Consider the following 15,946-nt stretch of genomic DNA (forward strand, 5'->3'; position numbering starts at 1 on the left):
GGTGCCTGGGTGGCTTAGTTGGTTCAGTGTCTGACTCTTGATTTCAGCTTGGGTCATGATCCCAGGGTTGTAGGATTGAGCCCCATTTGGGATTCTCTCTCTCTCTCTCTCTCTCCCTCTGCCCCTCTCCCCTGCTCACACACACACACACACACACACCCTCTCAAATAAAAAAAAAAAAAAGGAAGAAGAAGAAGTGAAATGAAACAAATGAACAAATGGTTATACAGGTGGTGGCATAACCATACAGGAAACTATTCCAGGTGACTTACATCCTTAGCAGAATATGGCTGAAGAGGGTGGGGGTGGGGAATCTGTCTCCCCCCCTCTAAAATCCCAAAATTATTCTCAGTAATAATCTTATTGGTGGTAGACTTGATATTATTATTATGGAATATTATGGGATAAACTGAGTACTTATGTTGATGTTTTAGAGAACTGAAATTTTCAGCATGTTTGAAAGAGGTACAGATGAAAGATTGGTGAAGTTAAGGTAAAAACTCCATAGCCTTCAATTTGGGTCTGAAGTATCAGTGTGAGCTTGGGATTTATTTAATCTATTTATATAATAATTATATAGAATATATATAATAATTTTATATAGAATATATTATAAAATTATATATAAATCAAATCCCCTAGCTCTGTCTATGGAAAGGCTTAGAAACAATGGTCAATCTGGTATCAGTGACACTCCTACTGCTTAGATTTTGGTATGTAAACATCATTTCCACTAAAAAGAATCAGATCTCCTTGGAGAAATGGCTGATTCCAGGTCTGAGGCAGGAATTTTTCAAAATAAGCCTACAACAGTTCATCATACTAGAAAGAAAAGAACTTATTAAAGAGTACTAATGTCATGCCAGATACAGAGACTCGAGAACTTAGGAGCCAATTTGAGTAAGTTCCCACTGACCAAAGATGGGACAATATGGATATTAATGAGAACAAAACTGCAATGGGTCAAAACACATAAAATATGGTTAAATCCATGAATTCTTAATGATACAAAAATAGCTCAATGTTTTGTAACGTAGGGACCTTATTTGGATCTCAATTCAAACAAGTTATTTTTTAAAATGTATGAGTCAGGGGCGCCTGGGTGGCGCAGTCGGTTAAGCGTCCGACTTCAGCTCAGGTCACGATCTCGCGGTCAGTGAGTTCGAGCCCCGCGTCAGGCTCTGGGCTGATGGCTCAGAGCCTGGAGCCTGTTTCCGATTCTGTGTCTCCCTCTCTCTCTGCCCCTCGCCCGTTCATGCTCTGTCTCTCTCTGTCCCAAAAATAAATAAACGTTGAAAAAAAAATAAATAAAATGTATGAGACAGGAGAATGTGAATGCTGACATCGGTGGTTTTAAGAAATTGTTGTTAATTTCTTTCAGACCTGATAATGGTCTTGTAGTTAGATTTGTTTAAGAATATTTTATCTTTTAGAGACACACACTGGAATATTTATAAAGGGAATAGTATGATATCTGAGATTTACTTCAAAATAATCTGGGTAGTGTGAGTGTAAATAACACAAGATTGGTCATGTATTGATAACTTGAAGCAGGATAATGGTTTCATGGTGGCTCATTTCACTATTATCTCTACTTTTATATATGTTTAAAATATGAAAAAAAATTATTTTAAAGTTAAATGACCATAAACCTGAAAATGTCTACTACAGAAGATTCAACATTATAACATTGAGTCTCCCCAAATTTATAAACATATATACCTGTAATTATATATACAGCAATTCAATATAAATATAAATATAGCAATTCAAATAAAAACTCTGACAGAATTTTTCAGAAAACTGATTCATTTGGAAAATTTACATGGAATAGATAACATGCACAAAATACTAAGTCAAGTTTGAAAAAGAAAAACATAAGAGTGGTGGTGTGATTGTCCTATCAGACATGAAGAGATATACGGAGCTGTTTTAATCCCCAAAACTCTGTGGTATTGAAGGAGGAATAGAAAAAAAGAACAGATCGGTGAGCTCAGAAACTGATCTTTGTAGGGGCACCTGGGTGGCTCAGTTGGTTAAGCATCTGACTTCGGCTCAGGTCATGATCTCACAGTTTGTGAGTTCATGCCGTGTCGGGCTTTATGCTGACAGCTCGGAGCCTGGAGCCTGCTTCAGATTCTGTGTCTCCCTCTTTCTCTGCCCCTCTCCTACTCATGCTCTGTCTCTCTGTCTCACAAATAAATAAACATTAAAAAAATTTTTTTAAAAGAAAAGAAACTGATCTTTGTATATATGAGAATTTGGTTTATGGGTTTCCCATCACAATGGGAAAACAAATAGAATAAGCTCCCTATTTCACACCATAAACAAAACTAAACTCCAGATGAAATAAAGACTTAAAAACAACAACTATAAAGAAGAAAAAATAATACACACTCTAAAACTATGAAAATTAAATGAGTGTATCTTCTTTATATTGGAATGAAAAAATTTTTCTTAAATAAGACAACTGGATGGCTCAATTGGTTAAGCGTCCAACTTTGGTTCAGGTCATGATCTCATGGTTTGTGAGTTTGGGCCCCTCGTCCGGCTGTGTGCTGACAGCTCAGAGCCTGGAGCCTGCTTCCGATTCTGTATCTCATTCTCTCTCTTCTCCTCCCCCACTCATGCTCTGTCTCTCTCTGTCTCTCAAAAATAAATAAAAGTTAAAAAAAAATTTTAAATAAGACAAAAAGCTTATATCATAAGGTAAAAGTGAATAAATTTTTCCATATCAACATTATAAAAGTCCACAGAGAAAAAGCCAATATAAGCCAAACACCTGTGAAAGACTGAGAGAAGATATTTTTAGTATTTATCATTGTCAAAGATTAGAAGCCAGAATACACATATGTATGTATGTATAAAACAACTACAAGACACAAAGTAAAAGCAACAATACAGTAGAAAAGTGAACAAAAGATATGAACAGTCATTTCACAGAAAACCCCAATGGTCAGTAAATGTGTGAAAAGATGCTCACCCTCATTAGTAATTAAGAATATGCAATTTATAAAAAATTATAGTTCTCCCTGCCCCAGCTTCCACACAGTTAACCACTCTAGCAGTAAGATGTACCTAGGCGTATCTTTTTTCCATAAATATACTAACATACATTACTATCAATAAAGATATTTTGACTTGATGAGCCAAGGAATAGCTGAGCGAGAATTAGACAACAGTCGTCACGGATAGTCATGGGTTTTCCTAGGAAATCCTGGAGGAAGCTGGGGCTTCAGGAGTTTAATCCGCATCTCTTCGTAACTAAGTTTTTCCATGTGAAAATTGGTGTTTTGAGGTAAAGTGAATTATCAAAATGATGAAGGATTAAAGGGTAAGCTTGTGCTACTCCTATTTTGCTGAGTTTGTTCCACTGACCTGCTCTACTGGGGGCTCTTTGTGATGGCTTACTGTACCCACTTTGTCCCCAGAACCGTAGGATGAGGTCCAGAGGTAACTGATCTGGTTAGATTTTAAGTGAAACTGAAATGAAAGTTAACTTCCTCATTGTGAATACCTCACGTGACAAGGTCTGATTTCTTTTTAAAATCAATCTAACTGAAGTCTCTTTGCTGCCTTAAAATCTTTGGAGAGGGTCCACCCGCAAGTATGCTTAGTATGGGAGCTCCTGCCGGTTCTATCATGTATGTACTGTCTGTTCTTTTTCTCCCATTTGACCTTTAAACCCTCTGTTTATGTTTTTAACTTGCTGTATCTGCCAGGGTTTAAATCTTTGCTTTCAGGAAGTAAACTAAAAAATCATGCCACTCAACTTGCCTCTTCTTTTTTTGACTAAAAAGAATCTATTTTTGAGAAGTTAAGGTCTGCTTGCACATCTAAACCTGAGGCTGAAATGTAGCTTTCTTTGGAATATAATGTGAAGATTTACATGGTTAAAATTCCAGCGGTTTTGAATGAAAAAGAAACAGAAAAGAAACTATAATCCAGTTTGAAGGAGATAGTCACTGAATTTCTGTTAAAGTCTTTTTGTATTAAATATAGAAGTGGTGTTTTCAAAAGTAAAGTGCTTCCTTTGAAGTAGGTATTTTGATTGTTGGAAAAAAATGGTTAAAAACATAAACTGACTCTAGGATTTGAAAGCAATACATGGGAGTTGTCTTTCAACTACCTCTAAATGTTGTGGATATTTAAATAGACCAGAAGAACCCATATATCCAAAAGTTATGAAGATAAACTGATTTTTCAAAGGTTTGCCCTCTTCTTAAGGATGAGGGTGTCCTGGGAGGATTTCCCTTGATTGGATTTATTGGCTAATCTTGTAAAAGTCCCTGCTCCCTCTGCTCCTACCTCTTACCCAATTCCTCCTACCTTGGATGAATGGTATACCAGACAGCAGGAAATTTCTGAAAATCACTTTTTAAAGTGCTACTAAGTATTGGAAGTGGTACTCTAGTCATAAATCATAAATTCCTGTGACAATATATCCCAGAAAGTTTCCTGTATAATTCTGATTTGTATTCTCCCTGTGACAGACTTTACATTGCTATTTTTTTAATGGAAAAATATCGTCACAATATATGCAGCTAATAACTACTCTTCTTATGTTACCTTTCCTTCAACAGCATGAAATGTCTGGTTTGGGTGCTCCTGGTGTGCGCCTATGCATTGGCACAAGCACATAAAGATCCCACTCTGGATCATCACTGGAATCTCTGGAAGAAAACGTATGGCAAACAGTACAAGGAAAAGGTAGGTGGGACAGTCACTTGGGCAATTTGCTTTTACTTGAGTAGCCTATGCTTTCTCCTCCTCAAAACTATATTCTTACGAGCAATGTTTTCCATAAATGCTAATGTGCTCATTTCTTGCCAGATTCTATTCTTGGTACTAGAGACATAGCAGGAAACAAAATGAAGTTCCTGTTTTTGTGTGGCTCATATCCTAGTAGGAGAGACAGGAACTAGGTAAAGAAGAAGCAGATATGGTATGTGAGGTGGTGATAAGTGCAGTACAGAAAAATCAAGTAAGGCATGGGGGTCTCGTGAGACCTAGCGCCAAAGGACTCTGGTAGACAGCTGTGAAAGGTTGGAAGTGACTATTCTCTGCATGTGATAGAACGCTCAGGGAATCACTCTCCTCGAAGGTGACCTGTGAGCTGAGAATTCATAGAAGCCAGGGAGCAGTCATAACCACAATGAACGTTCCAGGTCAAGGGGAATAGAGTGCATGTTCAAGGACCAAAAGACCTTATTTCAGTCCCTGGTGCATAGAAACGCTACCAGATGGTTTTGACTCTCACTTCCCACTTTGTACTTTTGTTTTGTTTTTATTTCAAAGCATACTTATTGATTTTTAAGACCTTAACCCTAGTGCTTCAAATAACTAAGTCCTATAACTATATAATATTCCTGAGTTTGGGGGTGCCTGGCTGGCTCAGTCAGTAGAGCGTGTGACTCTTAATCTCAGAGCCGTAAATTCAAGCTCCATGGCGGGCGTGGAGGCTACTTAAAAAAATTTTTTTTTCTGAGGGCCATCAGGCTGGCACAGTCAGTGGAGCATGCTACTTTTGATCTCAGGGTTGTGGATTCAAGCCTCATGTTCGGTATAGAGATTACTTAAAAATAGAATCTTTAAGTGGCCCCTGGGTGGCTCAGTCAGTTAAGAGTCCAACTTCGGTTCAGGTCATGATCTCACAGTTCATGAGTTCGAGCCCCGTGTTGGGCTCTGTGCTGACCGCTCAGAGCCTGGAGCTTGCTTCAGATTCTGTGTCTCCCTCTCTCTCTGCCCCTCCCCTGTTCACACTCTGTCTCTCTCTTTAAAAACTAAGCATTAAAAAATTAAAAATGGAATCTTTAAAATATATATATTTCTGAATTTGTAAGCAATAATTATGTATTTATTTATTTGATATATTATTTTCATATAAAAATGACGCTTTTAGGGGTGCCTGGGTGGCTCAGTCGGTTGAGCGTCCGACTTCAGCTCAGGTCACGATCTCGCGGTCCGTGAGTTCGAGCCCCGCGTCAGGCTCTGGGCTGATGGCTTGGAGCCTGGAGCCTGCTTCCGATTCTGTGTCTCCCTCTCTCTCTGCCCCTCCCCCGTTCATGCTCTGTCTCTCTCTGTCTCAAAAATAAATAAACGTTAAAAAATTTTTTTTAAAAATGACGCTTTTAGTAGGATGTGGACTCTGAGTTGTTTTCTTAGTAATGATGAGTTTTACCCTCATCCAATCCCCTTTAGAACCAGGCCTCCAATTTCAAGGTTAACTACAGTGAGATGTTCAGTTAGCACCACTATCTGATTAAATGAATGCTGTCTCTCTTTTTAATGATTCTAGTCCCTTGGAAGGGATGAAAATGACTTTTGATTAGTATCCTGTTTATAATCTATCTCAAAGTTCAAATACATAATGCTATTGGACACTTAATAGACTACAGTATAGTGTAAACATGACTTCTCTATGCACTGGGAAACCAAAAAATTCATTTGACTCCCTTTATTGTGATATTTACTTTACTACAATGGTCTGGAACTGAACCTACAATATCTCTAAGGTATGCCTGTGACTATGTTCGTTTTCCTTATATTTTAGAATGAGGAGGTAGCACGGCGTCTTATCTGGGAAAAGAATCTAAAATTTGTGATGCTTCACAATCTGGAACATTCAATGGGAATGCATTCTTATGATCTAGGCATGAACCATCTGGGAGACATGGTAAGTAAATTACAAATAGCCCTACTTTCATCTCTGGGTACGCATGATTTCCATCTCCCAAAAGGCAATTTGAAGGTAAACAGCAAAGGAATATATCTATATGTATACAAAGTTAGAAAACAGTAGAATTTAAGGACATGAGAATTTGCAGATGCCTTGTTTAATCCTATTGTAACCATTTCCCTTAAAAAATGTTTAAAGAAATATTTGAAGCTCATAGGCTACTACTGCTTTTGCTTATTTTTTTAAATTAATTCTAGAAAGCGTTGTCCAAAGATTACTCACAATATTTTAGAGTTAAGTTACCATACTTATGTAAGTCTAAACCGGTAATACAATATGGTCCACCTGCTGTCTTCATGAGGGAATGTCAGTATTTAATATCACAAACACTCCCCCATTAGTTTTTAGATTTTTTTCTATCCTATGAAACTTTACCACTGTGGCCAAAATTAAAAACCACAGTACCTCTTGGAAGAGAACACCCCAGGTGGATTAAATTTCTACTTAGATGCAGGCATCTCCTTTGTAATTCTTTGTCACGAAGAAAACCGGTTCCATCCACTTTTTAGACAGTCCTCTTATAAAATTCTGCCTTGCTTTAAACCAAAAATCTGCTTCCCTGTAACTGCTAGTTTCTACCACTTTATTCTTCCTCTTCCCAATGCCTAACTGGGTGCTAAGACAAGTCGTGAAAGAGACCCTGATAATTCGCCTATCAGATGGTTAGCAGTACCTATGTTGGCCACAACTACCGCTAATTTTTCTCCATTGTCAAATATATTCACAGTTACGATTATTAGAATATTGAAAAGGTCATAAGTGAAAGGAGATACATATATTTGCCTTGTAGACCAGTGAAGAAGTGATATCTTTGATGGGTTGCCTGAGAGTTCCCAGCCAATGGCAGAGAAATGTCACTTACAAGTCAAATTCTAATCAGAAATTGCCTGATTCTGTGGACTGGAGAGAGAAGGGGTGTGTTACTGAAGTGAAATACCAGGTGAGTATTGTCACCCCAGGCCTCTGTACCCCAGGAAGGGCTCTCTCTTCCATCAATATTTAGTCTAGCTACATAATTTGGCAGTGAATCTTCCTTATGTTAGTTCTGATTATTTTTTTTTCTCATCTTTCCAACGAAATTATAAGTTCCCTGAGGACAATGATCACATATCATACTTTATTTGTATTCTCCAATTTAGTCCTTGTTTAGTCTTACTGTGACCACTTTCCTTAACAAAATTTCTAGAGGAATATTTGAAATTCACAGGCTACTGTTGCTTTTGTTTTTTTATTAATTCTGGAAATCATTCATTAAAGATTAATTAATTAAAGATTACTCACAATCTTTTAGAGTAAGTTACCATACTTCTGCAAATCTAAATTGATATTAGACTTAGAACACCAATGGCTAGAGCCACGTAAACAAAACTGTCAACTAAGCAAATATGTCTTTAAGACAGACTTTTTTTTTAATGTTTATTTATTTTTGCGTGAGAGAGAGACAGACACAGCGTGAGTGGGGAGGGGCAAAGAGAGAGACGCAGAATCCGAAGCAGGCTCCAGGCTCTGAGCTATCAGCACAGAGCCCAACGTGGGGCTTGAACTCATGAACTGTGAGATCATCACCTGAGCTGAAGTCGGACTCAACCAACAGAGCCACCTAGGCACCCCTAAGGCAGACTTTTAGTGCTCCTACTATCCATCAACTGACTGGACCCTCCACCAAGCCAATTACTTGACAAACAATATTGTGTGTGAGAGAGAATATCAGGAAGTTTCTCTCTCCATTTCAGAGTTGAAGGAGAGGAAAAATCTAGAGCTAAGAGTAGCCTGTAAATTGTACCAACTTTACTCATGACCAGGCTTGCATTGTTAGAGTAAGAAATACAGTATGCATTTTGTAAATTCATTCCTATGATTTTGTATTTCCTTTAGTTTGCCTGTTTTTGTTTTTTAAAGGCAGCCAAGATCCTAAATTAGTTAGGGATAACTAAGGGTAAAACCCATGTATCACCTTAGAGGTCAGAGGAAGGGAGAGAAATCAGTGTTCTGAGCAGCTGCCCCAGCTGGTGACCAATGAAGAAAGTAAAACTTAAGAAGTGAATGGTACTGGGGCACCTGGGTGGCTCAGTTGGTTAAGCATCTGGCTTTGGGCCAGGTCATGATCTCACAGTTCGTGTTGTTCGTGTGGTTCATGTAGTGCGGTTCATGTGTTTCAGCCCCACATTGGGCTCCCTGCTGTTATCACAGAGCCCACTTGGGATCCTCTCTTTCTCCCTCTCTCTGCTCCTTCCCCACTCACTCTCTCAAAACGAACAAACAAGCAAACAAACAAACAAATAAAATTGTAAAAAGAAGTGAATTGTGCTGCTAATATCTTGTTCTTTTCTACCTGGAAAATTTTCTTGCAATTTGTTTTGGGTTTCTTACTAGAACTTCTCTACAATAAAAGTGTGGGAAGATGCAATAAACTACACATTGAAATGTTAACTACAAATAACTTAATGAGCTCTTTTCCCTGGGTGCTTGCATTCAAATGGGTGATTTTGCTTTAATCAAAAGCAAATTCAATTTCCTTCCTTTGGGTGGAAAGCAAAGCGGAATGAAGGAAGAAATGAAAGAGAACAATTATGATAGGGCCCTGGACCTTTTTTAACTAAAGCAGCTTTGTGTTCTTCTGTTTCTTTATGCTTCCCTGAAAAATACCTTTTTAAAATTTTATCTATTTTATTATTATTTTTTTATTCTAGAGAGAGCAAGGGGGTGGAGGCAGAGGGAGAGAGTCTTAAGCAGTCTCCACACTCAGCACAGAGCCAGCCCAACGTGGGGCTTGATCCCACAACTCTGGGATCATGACCTGAGTCAAAATCAAGAGTTGGACGCTCAACTGACTGAGCCACCCTGGCGCCGCAACTGTAAAATATCTTTGATCAAAAAATTATGAAGCTAAAAATGTTTGAAAAAATTTAACCTTATATTTTCAGGCCTCGTTTGAAAGGAGAAAGGGTGTTTTAGGTCAAGAGAAGATTTGAGCTGCTCTCAAAATCACTGTACTGTAGCTGCCTAATCTACCTCACGTATAGGTGAAGATAGCTGGGATCTGGTACACGCTCAGTACGTACTGTTTCTTAATATATTCAATTATACTCTGAGCTCAGTCATTTGCATCTCTCTATCAACACTGGACTTTGCTCAGAGATCAACCAAGTGTTTAGTCTTTAGGAAACGAAGAAACTGTAGTGCGGGGAGCCGTTTCCCGTGACAACAGACACAGCTGACATGTTTGCATTAAGGAAGTCCTCCTTACGGACTCTCTGACTGCCTTTGTGACTTTGTCTCTGTTTCAGGGCTCTTGTGGTGCCTGTTGGGCTTTCAGCGCTGTCGGGGCTCTGGAGGCACAGCTGAAGCTGAAAACAGGCAATCTGGTATCTCTGAGTGCACAGAACCTGGTAGATTGCTCGACTGAAAAATACGGGAATAAAGGCTGCAACGGTGGCTTCATGACAAGGGCTTTCCAGTACATTATTGATAACAACGGCATCGATTCAGAAGCTTCCTATCCCTACAAAGCCATGGTGTGTCACAAGCCAACTTTTAAAGCTGCCCTGTGACCTTATGCTATCCCTTGACTAACTGAACTAAACTTACCTTGAGAAGCAGTGTATGAAAACCCTGATCAGGGATTCTTAAATTTTCAAGAGTTCTCTTCCTTGTTCAGCCTTCTTAATTTATTAGTGGCACAATAGTTTTAAGCAAGTAGAATTCATGCTTTAAAAATGGATTTGCAGCAAACCTTAGAATTCCTTCTGTCCATTTGCCTGGTATTTCAACTTGCTTTTCCTGTGGTGTCCCGTGCTCACCCTTATTCTCAGATCATCAACCGTATCATTCTTCTACCTACTAAAAATCTAACTAATGGTCTCTTCTTCCTCCTCACCAGTTCATGACATATTTTGTTAAATGAATTCATATATCTTGGGTCGCCTGGGTGGCTCAGTTGAGCATCTGACTTCGGCTCAGGTCATGATCTCACAGCTCGTGAGTTTGAGCCCCACATCGGGCTCTGTGCTGACAGCACGGATTCTGTGTCTCCCTCTCTCTCTGCCCCTAACCCACTCGCATTCTGCCTCTGTCTCTCTCAAAAATAAATAAACATTAAATGAATTCATAGATCCATATTACCGAATATTTAGAAAAGATCAAAAATACCACTCCAAAACCTCCTCCCTTAACCACCATTACTTTGGTTTATTTCTTTCAAGTTTTTTCTCTTATTAAGCATTTTAAAAAACTAGTTATATGCACAACAAATGTGAATTTGTAACCCCTCTTTTGCCACTAAAATATATACTCTGTTTTTCATATTATACGGTCTTTAGAAACCATCATTTAAACTGCAGATCATCTTGTTGGTATTATAGCATCAAAAAGATTTTTAAGTTCTAGTACAGAGCCTGTAACCTTTACGCAGTATGCCTCCACAGCCCACCTGACCCTGAGGGACATTATCCGGCAACTTTACAGGCATGAAGATATCCACAATTTAAAACCATAGAATAGTTACGTATTTCCTCTGTTACTGGTGAAACATGGAACTGTCAGGGTTTGGAAGATTCGATTTTTCTTTCTTTAAAAGGAGGAAGGAACCTTAGACATTCGAAAGGCTAAACGAGGAAAGAAAATGTATTTGAAATCCAGACTTAGGATGTTGGCGATTTATAAAGGAAGTTGAAGCATACTTCTTCATCTGATTTATATTCTTTTTTACAGGATGGCAAGTGCCAGTATGACTCAAAAAATCGAGCTGCCACATGTTCAAAGTACACGGAACTCCCTTTTGGCAGTGAAGAGGACTTGAAAGAAACCGTGGCCAATAAAGGACCCGTGTCTGTTGCTATAGATGCGAGCCACTCTTCTTTCTTCCTCTACAGAAGTGGTAAAAACTCAGACACATCGTCCTCTTGTTACACGCTGCCCTGCGCTGTAAGAGAGAATATCATCCTTCCCCATCACCCCACCTCTGAATGTTGAGATTGGGTTAAACAGATTCCTCCATTTCATATACGTATTTTATATCCAGCTCTAATTAGTGAAGGAATACTCATCAAGGTTTACTAACACTACATGCCACGTACTATGATAAAGTCTTTCCATGCATGATCTTATTTAATCTTCACAATAACCCTATTTTACAGATGAACAAGTCTTAGTTAACTTGCCTAAAGTCATATAGTCTGAAAGTGGTCAGTTAGGATTAGAAACCCTGCTACTTGACTTCAGAACCTGTGCCCCTAACCCCTGTTGCCACTGTGTACTGTAGGGGTAGCACGGCAGAATGTTAGAGCCTTGTATTAAACAAAGTAAGTGGCCCTTTTATTAAAAAACAACAACAGCAACACACACCTCACCTTAAAGATCATTTCACCTAGTAAAGAATAAAAATGTATGGAACAAGCAATTTAGGAATATATACAAAGAAATATAATAACTGACTCTATGTTAAAAATCATTAGGAAAAGGTAGCCATTTATCAAAGATTTCTGAGGGAACTGTGATTGGGTTGATGCCAAACTTGGCAAGAAAACTGACAAGTGTAGCATTGATGGCAAAGAATCATGGTCTAAATAGTTTAATTAGAGTATATGTTTCTAAAATTATAATTAAACTTGCCATGTATCCAAAACAGTCTACTAAAAGCAATAGCATTTTCAAATGTCCTTCATTGCTACATACCATTTACTCGTTTTCCCACTCATATTTATTCTTAGGTGTCTACTATGAGCCAGCCTGTACTCAGACCGTGAATCATGGTGTATTAGTGGTTGGCTATGGTAACCTTAATGGAAAAGACTACTGGCTTGTGAAAAACAGGTAATGCATTCGCATGTTAATGTATATTTAATAAAATAAGGAATTCGATGGAGCTTCAACAAATGCTTTCTCGTATGATGATGATGATCATGATAATGACAATGATAAATATTATAGCTTTTTATAAAATGACATACTAAATTAATCACTCAGTGCCCCCATTTCCTCACTTCCTATTCTGGCTTCAACACTTTGTTTTCATGACTTCTCTCCTATAATATTTCTCTGATCATTCCTTCTCAGTCTCTTTGATAAATATCTATTCCTCTGCTTAGTCTGTAAATGGTGGTCTTTCCTCCACGACTCCATCTTTTGCTCATTACTCTTCTGATTCTACATTTTTCTTAGGTACCATCATTCCATTCTTATGATTTTAGTTATAACCTATGTACTGATGGCTTTCATATCTCTAGCTTGAGCTCTGACCTCTGCCCTGAACTCTATCTGGACATATCCACTACCCTGTATCTTAGTTTCTCCAAACTCAGTATGTCCAAGGAGTTCAGTATCCTCTCTGCCATATCGTCCTCCCAAAACTTCCCATCTCGCTAAATGGCAACAACACACAACACAATCACCCAGTCAGATATTATGGATTTGTCATAGGCCCATCCAGATCTCATCAAGCAACAAGTCAAACTACTTTTCCATGTATCTGTCCTTTTTTTCTGTCCCCTTTCCATCGCTTCAATTATTGCTTTGGGTCAGATGTTTCTTGCCTGGACTATTCCTACAGCCTTCAAACTGGTCTCCTTTACTCTCAAATCCATCTTTTACACTGCTTCAAAACTGGTTTGTCTCACATATGACAAACTGGGTTCATAACTGTTCTACTGGGTACCATTTGGTATAAAATTCATATTCCCCAGTAGGGAAGACAATCATCTATGTTGTGATCCCTACCCGCCCTGCCAGGCTCAATTGCTGGCACCTGTCTTACACTTTTTTCATTTCAGTTACATTGAACTGTACATGGAGTTCCCATACATACCATTTATCTCTAATATCTTCACATCTTGGTTATGCTGTTCCCTCTGTCTGGAACATCCTTTCTCCTCACTCTGTTTATCCCACCTTTTCCTTCAAAACCAGCTTGGGCATTCTCTATACCAGAAATTTCCCCCTAAATCCTTGGGCTGGGTAAAATGTCTTTTTTTTTCTATGCTCCCCAAATGTCTTATGCATCCTGGAGTATTTTATAGATTGTATTTAAATTTGTTTTTACCTATCTATCACTCTAATATTAATATTCTGTCTGTGCCTTTGGGGTAGGGATTTGTTTTGTCCTTGTATCCTTAGCTGTATGACCTGTTAGGAAAGTAGTTGCAGGAAATAACATTTCGCTTCACTTGTAACCTATTCATAGCACTGATCAGCTTGGGCCTAGATGAGTGATAACTTTTTTAAGTGAAGCAATATTTTTTCACTTACCTCTTTTTTTTGTTGTTGACTTCCTACAGCAAATATTTTAACTTCTTTCTCTATTGAAACTGCTCTTCTTGAAGGCCATTTATAACTTTTATTTTATTTTTAAAAAAATTTTTAACATTTATTTATTATTGAGAGACAGAGAGAGACAGAGCATGAGCAGGGGAGGGGCAGAGAGAGAGGGAGACACAGAATCCAAAGTGGGATCCAGCCTCTGAGCTGTCAGCACAGAGCCTGATGCGGGGCTCGAACCCATAAACAGCAAGATCGTGACCTGAGCCGAAGTCAGACGCTTAACCAACTGAGCCACCTAGGCCTCCTGGCCAATTATACCTTTTACTGTTTAAACTCAAACCCCCTTCTCAGCACTTATTCATTCAATAAGTGTTTACTAGGCATCTCCTTGTAGGTGGGGGGGCATTATCTAGGCCCTGGAGACACAAAAATTAATGAGAAGTCATCCTGTTCCAAATGAGCTCACAAAACAGTCCAATGGGAAATTAGATATATTTTTAAAACAACAAAATACAACACATCATGGTGTATGTATATGTCTCAATGGCTATGGGGCCATAAAAGAAGAGATGCCTAACTGCCCAAAAGTTTCACAGAGAAGGCACTACTTACTTGCATTAAGTTCTCAAGTAAGTGGAATTGCTCATGTGTTGGTGGAGGGAAATAAATGGCCCAATAACTCAAAAAGGATATGCAAAGGCACAGAAATATGAAAAATTTCTCTGCTTTATAAACTCTACTGCATTTATTTCTTTGGCATCTATGACATAACACTATCCTGACCCGTTTTGCTACACCAGCTTTAGCCTCATTTCCCATTTTCTTCCACTGGTCCCTTACAGTCTAGTTCTATCTGTATCAGAGATACAGATAAAACTCTTTTGCTCCTTGAGTTTCAAGGTTATTGCCATTGTGTAGATGATAACCAAATTCACAATCTCTAAAAATGACCTCTCTACTTAGCAACAGATATCCAACTTCCAATTTCATAGCTCTGCTGAAAAGTCCAAATTCCCCTCCTGCCTACCCTGTTACTACTTACAACATAACTATCTCTCTTTCACACACACACATACCCACCCACACACACACACACACACACACTCAACAAGTCTAAAATCAAATTCCCTCTCTCCCTCCATCTCAACTCCCCTTCCTACTCCACCCCTGAAAAGTATTTTAGAATAAGCTCAAGGGAAACTCATTCCCTGTTTTGAGTAATGCATTACCATCTTCAGGTTATCAAAGCCACACCTTGGTGTCATCTGGGCTCTCCCCTCTTTCCCTCAATCCACACGGCCCTGTCCATTTGGCCTTTGAATCGTACTTCATATTCTTTTCTATCCAGGCTCTAATTCAGATTCCAGTCTTACCCAACCAGGGAAGTATCTTCTTAAAATATAGATCATGTAGGGGCACCTGTGTGGTTCAGTTGGTTAAGCGTCTGGCTCTTGCTTTCCACTCAGGTCATGATCTTGTGGTTTGTGAGTTTGAGCCCCACACTGGGCTCTGAGCTGACAGTGTGGAACCTGCTTGGGATTCTCCCTCTCCTCTCTCTCTCTCTCTCTCTCTCTCTGCCCCTCCCCTTCACATGTGCATATGTGCATTCTCTCTCTCTCTCTCTCTCAAAATAAACTTTAAAAAAATAGACAGGGGCGCTTGGGTGGCTCAGTCGGTTGAGCAACCGACTTTGGCTCAGGTCATGATCTCATGGTTTGTGAGTTCGAGCCCTGCGTTGGGCTCTGTGCTGACAGCTCAGAGCCTGGAGCCTGCTTCTGATTCTATGTGGGTGTGTCTCTCTCTCTCTCTGTCCCTCCCCCACTCATGCTCTATCTCTCTCTGTCCCAGAAATAAACATTAAACATTTTTTTAAATAAATAAATAAATAGATCATGTAAACCCATAGTCAAAATTCTACACTTGATCTTAGTCAAAGGCTAAGAAGCGATGCAA

At 38.9% G+C, this 15,946-nt stretch overlaps 1 protein-coding gene across 3 annotated transcripts in view; it reads left to right on the plus strand.

The window, feature by feature from the left end:
* Positions 1-3,511: 3,511 nt before the first annotated feature.
* The window catches only part of CTSS (cathepsin S), a 28,414-nt gene continuing 15,979 nt past the window's right edge, over positions 3,512-15,946 (plus strand). For all 3 annotated transcript variants that reach the window (XM_040461213.1, XM_040461214.1, XM_040461212.1), the window contains exons 1-7: positions 3,512-3,644; positions 4,584-4,710; positions 6,554-6,676; positions 7,530-7,679; positions 10,027-10,254; positions 11,450-11,615; positions 12,448-12,550. In XM_040461213.1, coding sequence (XP_040317147.1) covers positions 3,610-3,644; positions 4,584-4,710; positions 6,554-6,676; positions 7,530-7,679; positions 10,027-10,254; positions 11,450-11,615; positions 12,448-12,550 — 932 coding nt within the window. In that variant the 5' untranslated portion in view covers positions 3,512-3,609. The remainder of the gene's footprint in view (positions 3,645-4,583; positions 4,711-6,553; positions 6,677-7,529; positions 7,680-10,026; positions 10,255-11,449; positions 11,616-12,447; positions 12,551-15,946) is intronic.

The sequence above is a fragment of the Herpailurus yagouaroundi genome, unplaced genomic scaffold (assembly GCF_014898765.1).
Source record: "Herpailurus yagouaroundi ecotype Mexico unplaced genomic scaffold, PumYag 254, whole genome shotgun sequence".
Taxonomy (NCBI): Eukaryota; Metazoa; Chordata; class Mammalia; order Carnivora; family Felidae; genus Herpailurus; species Herpailurus yagouaroundi.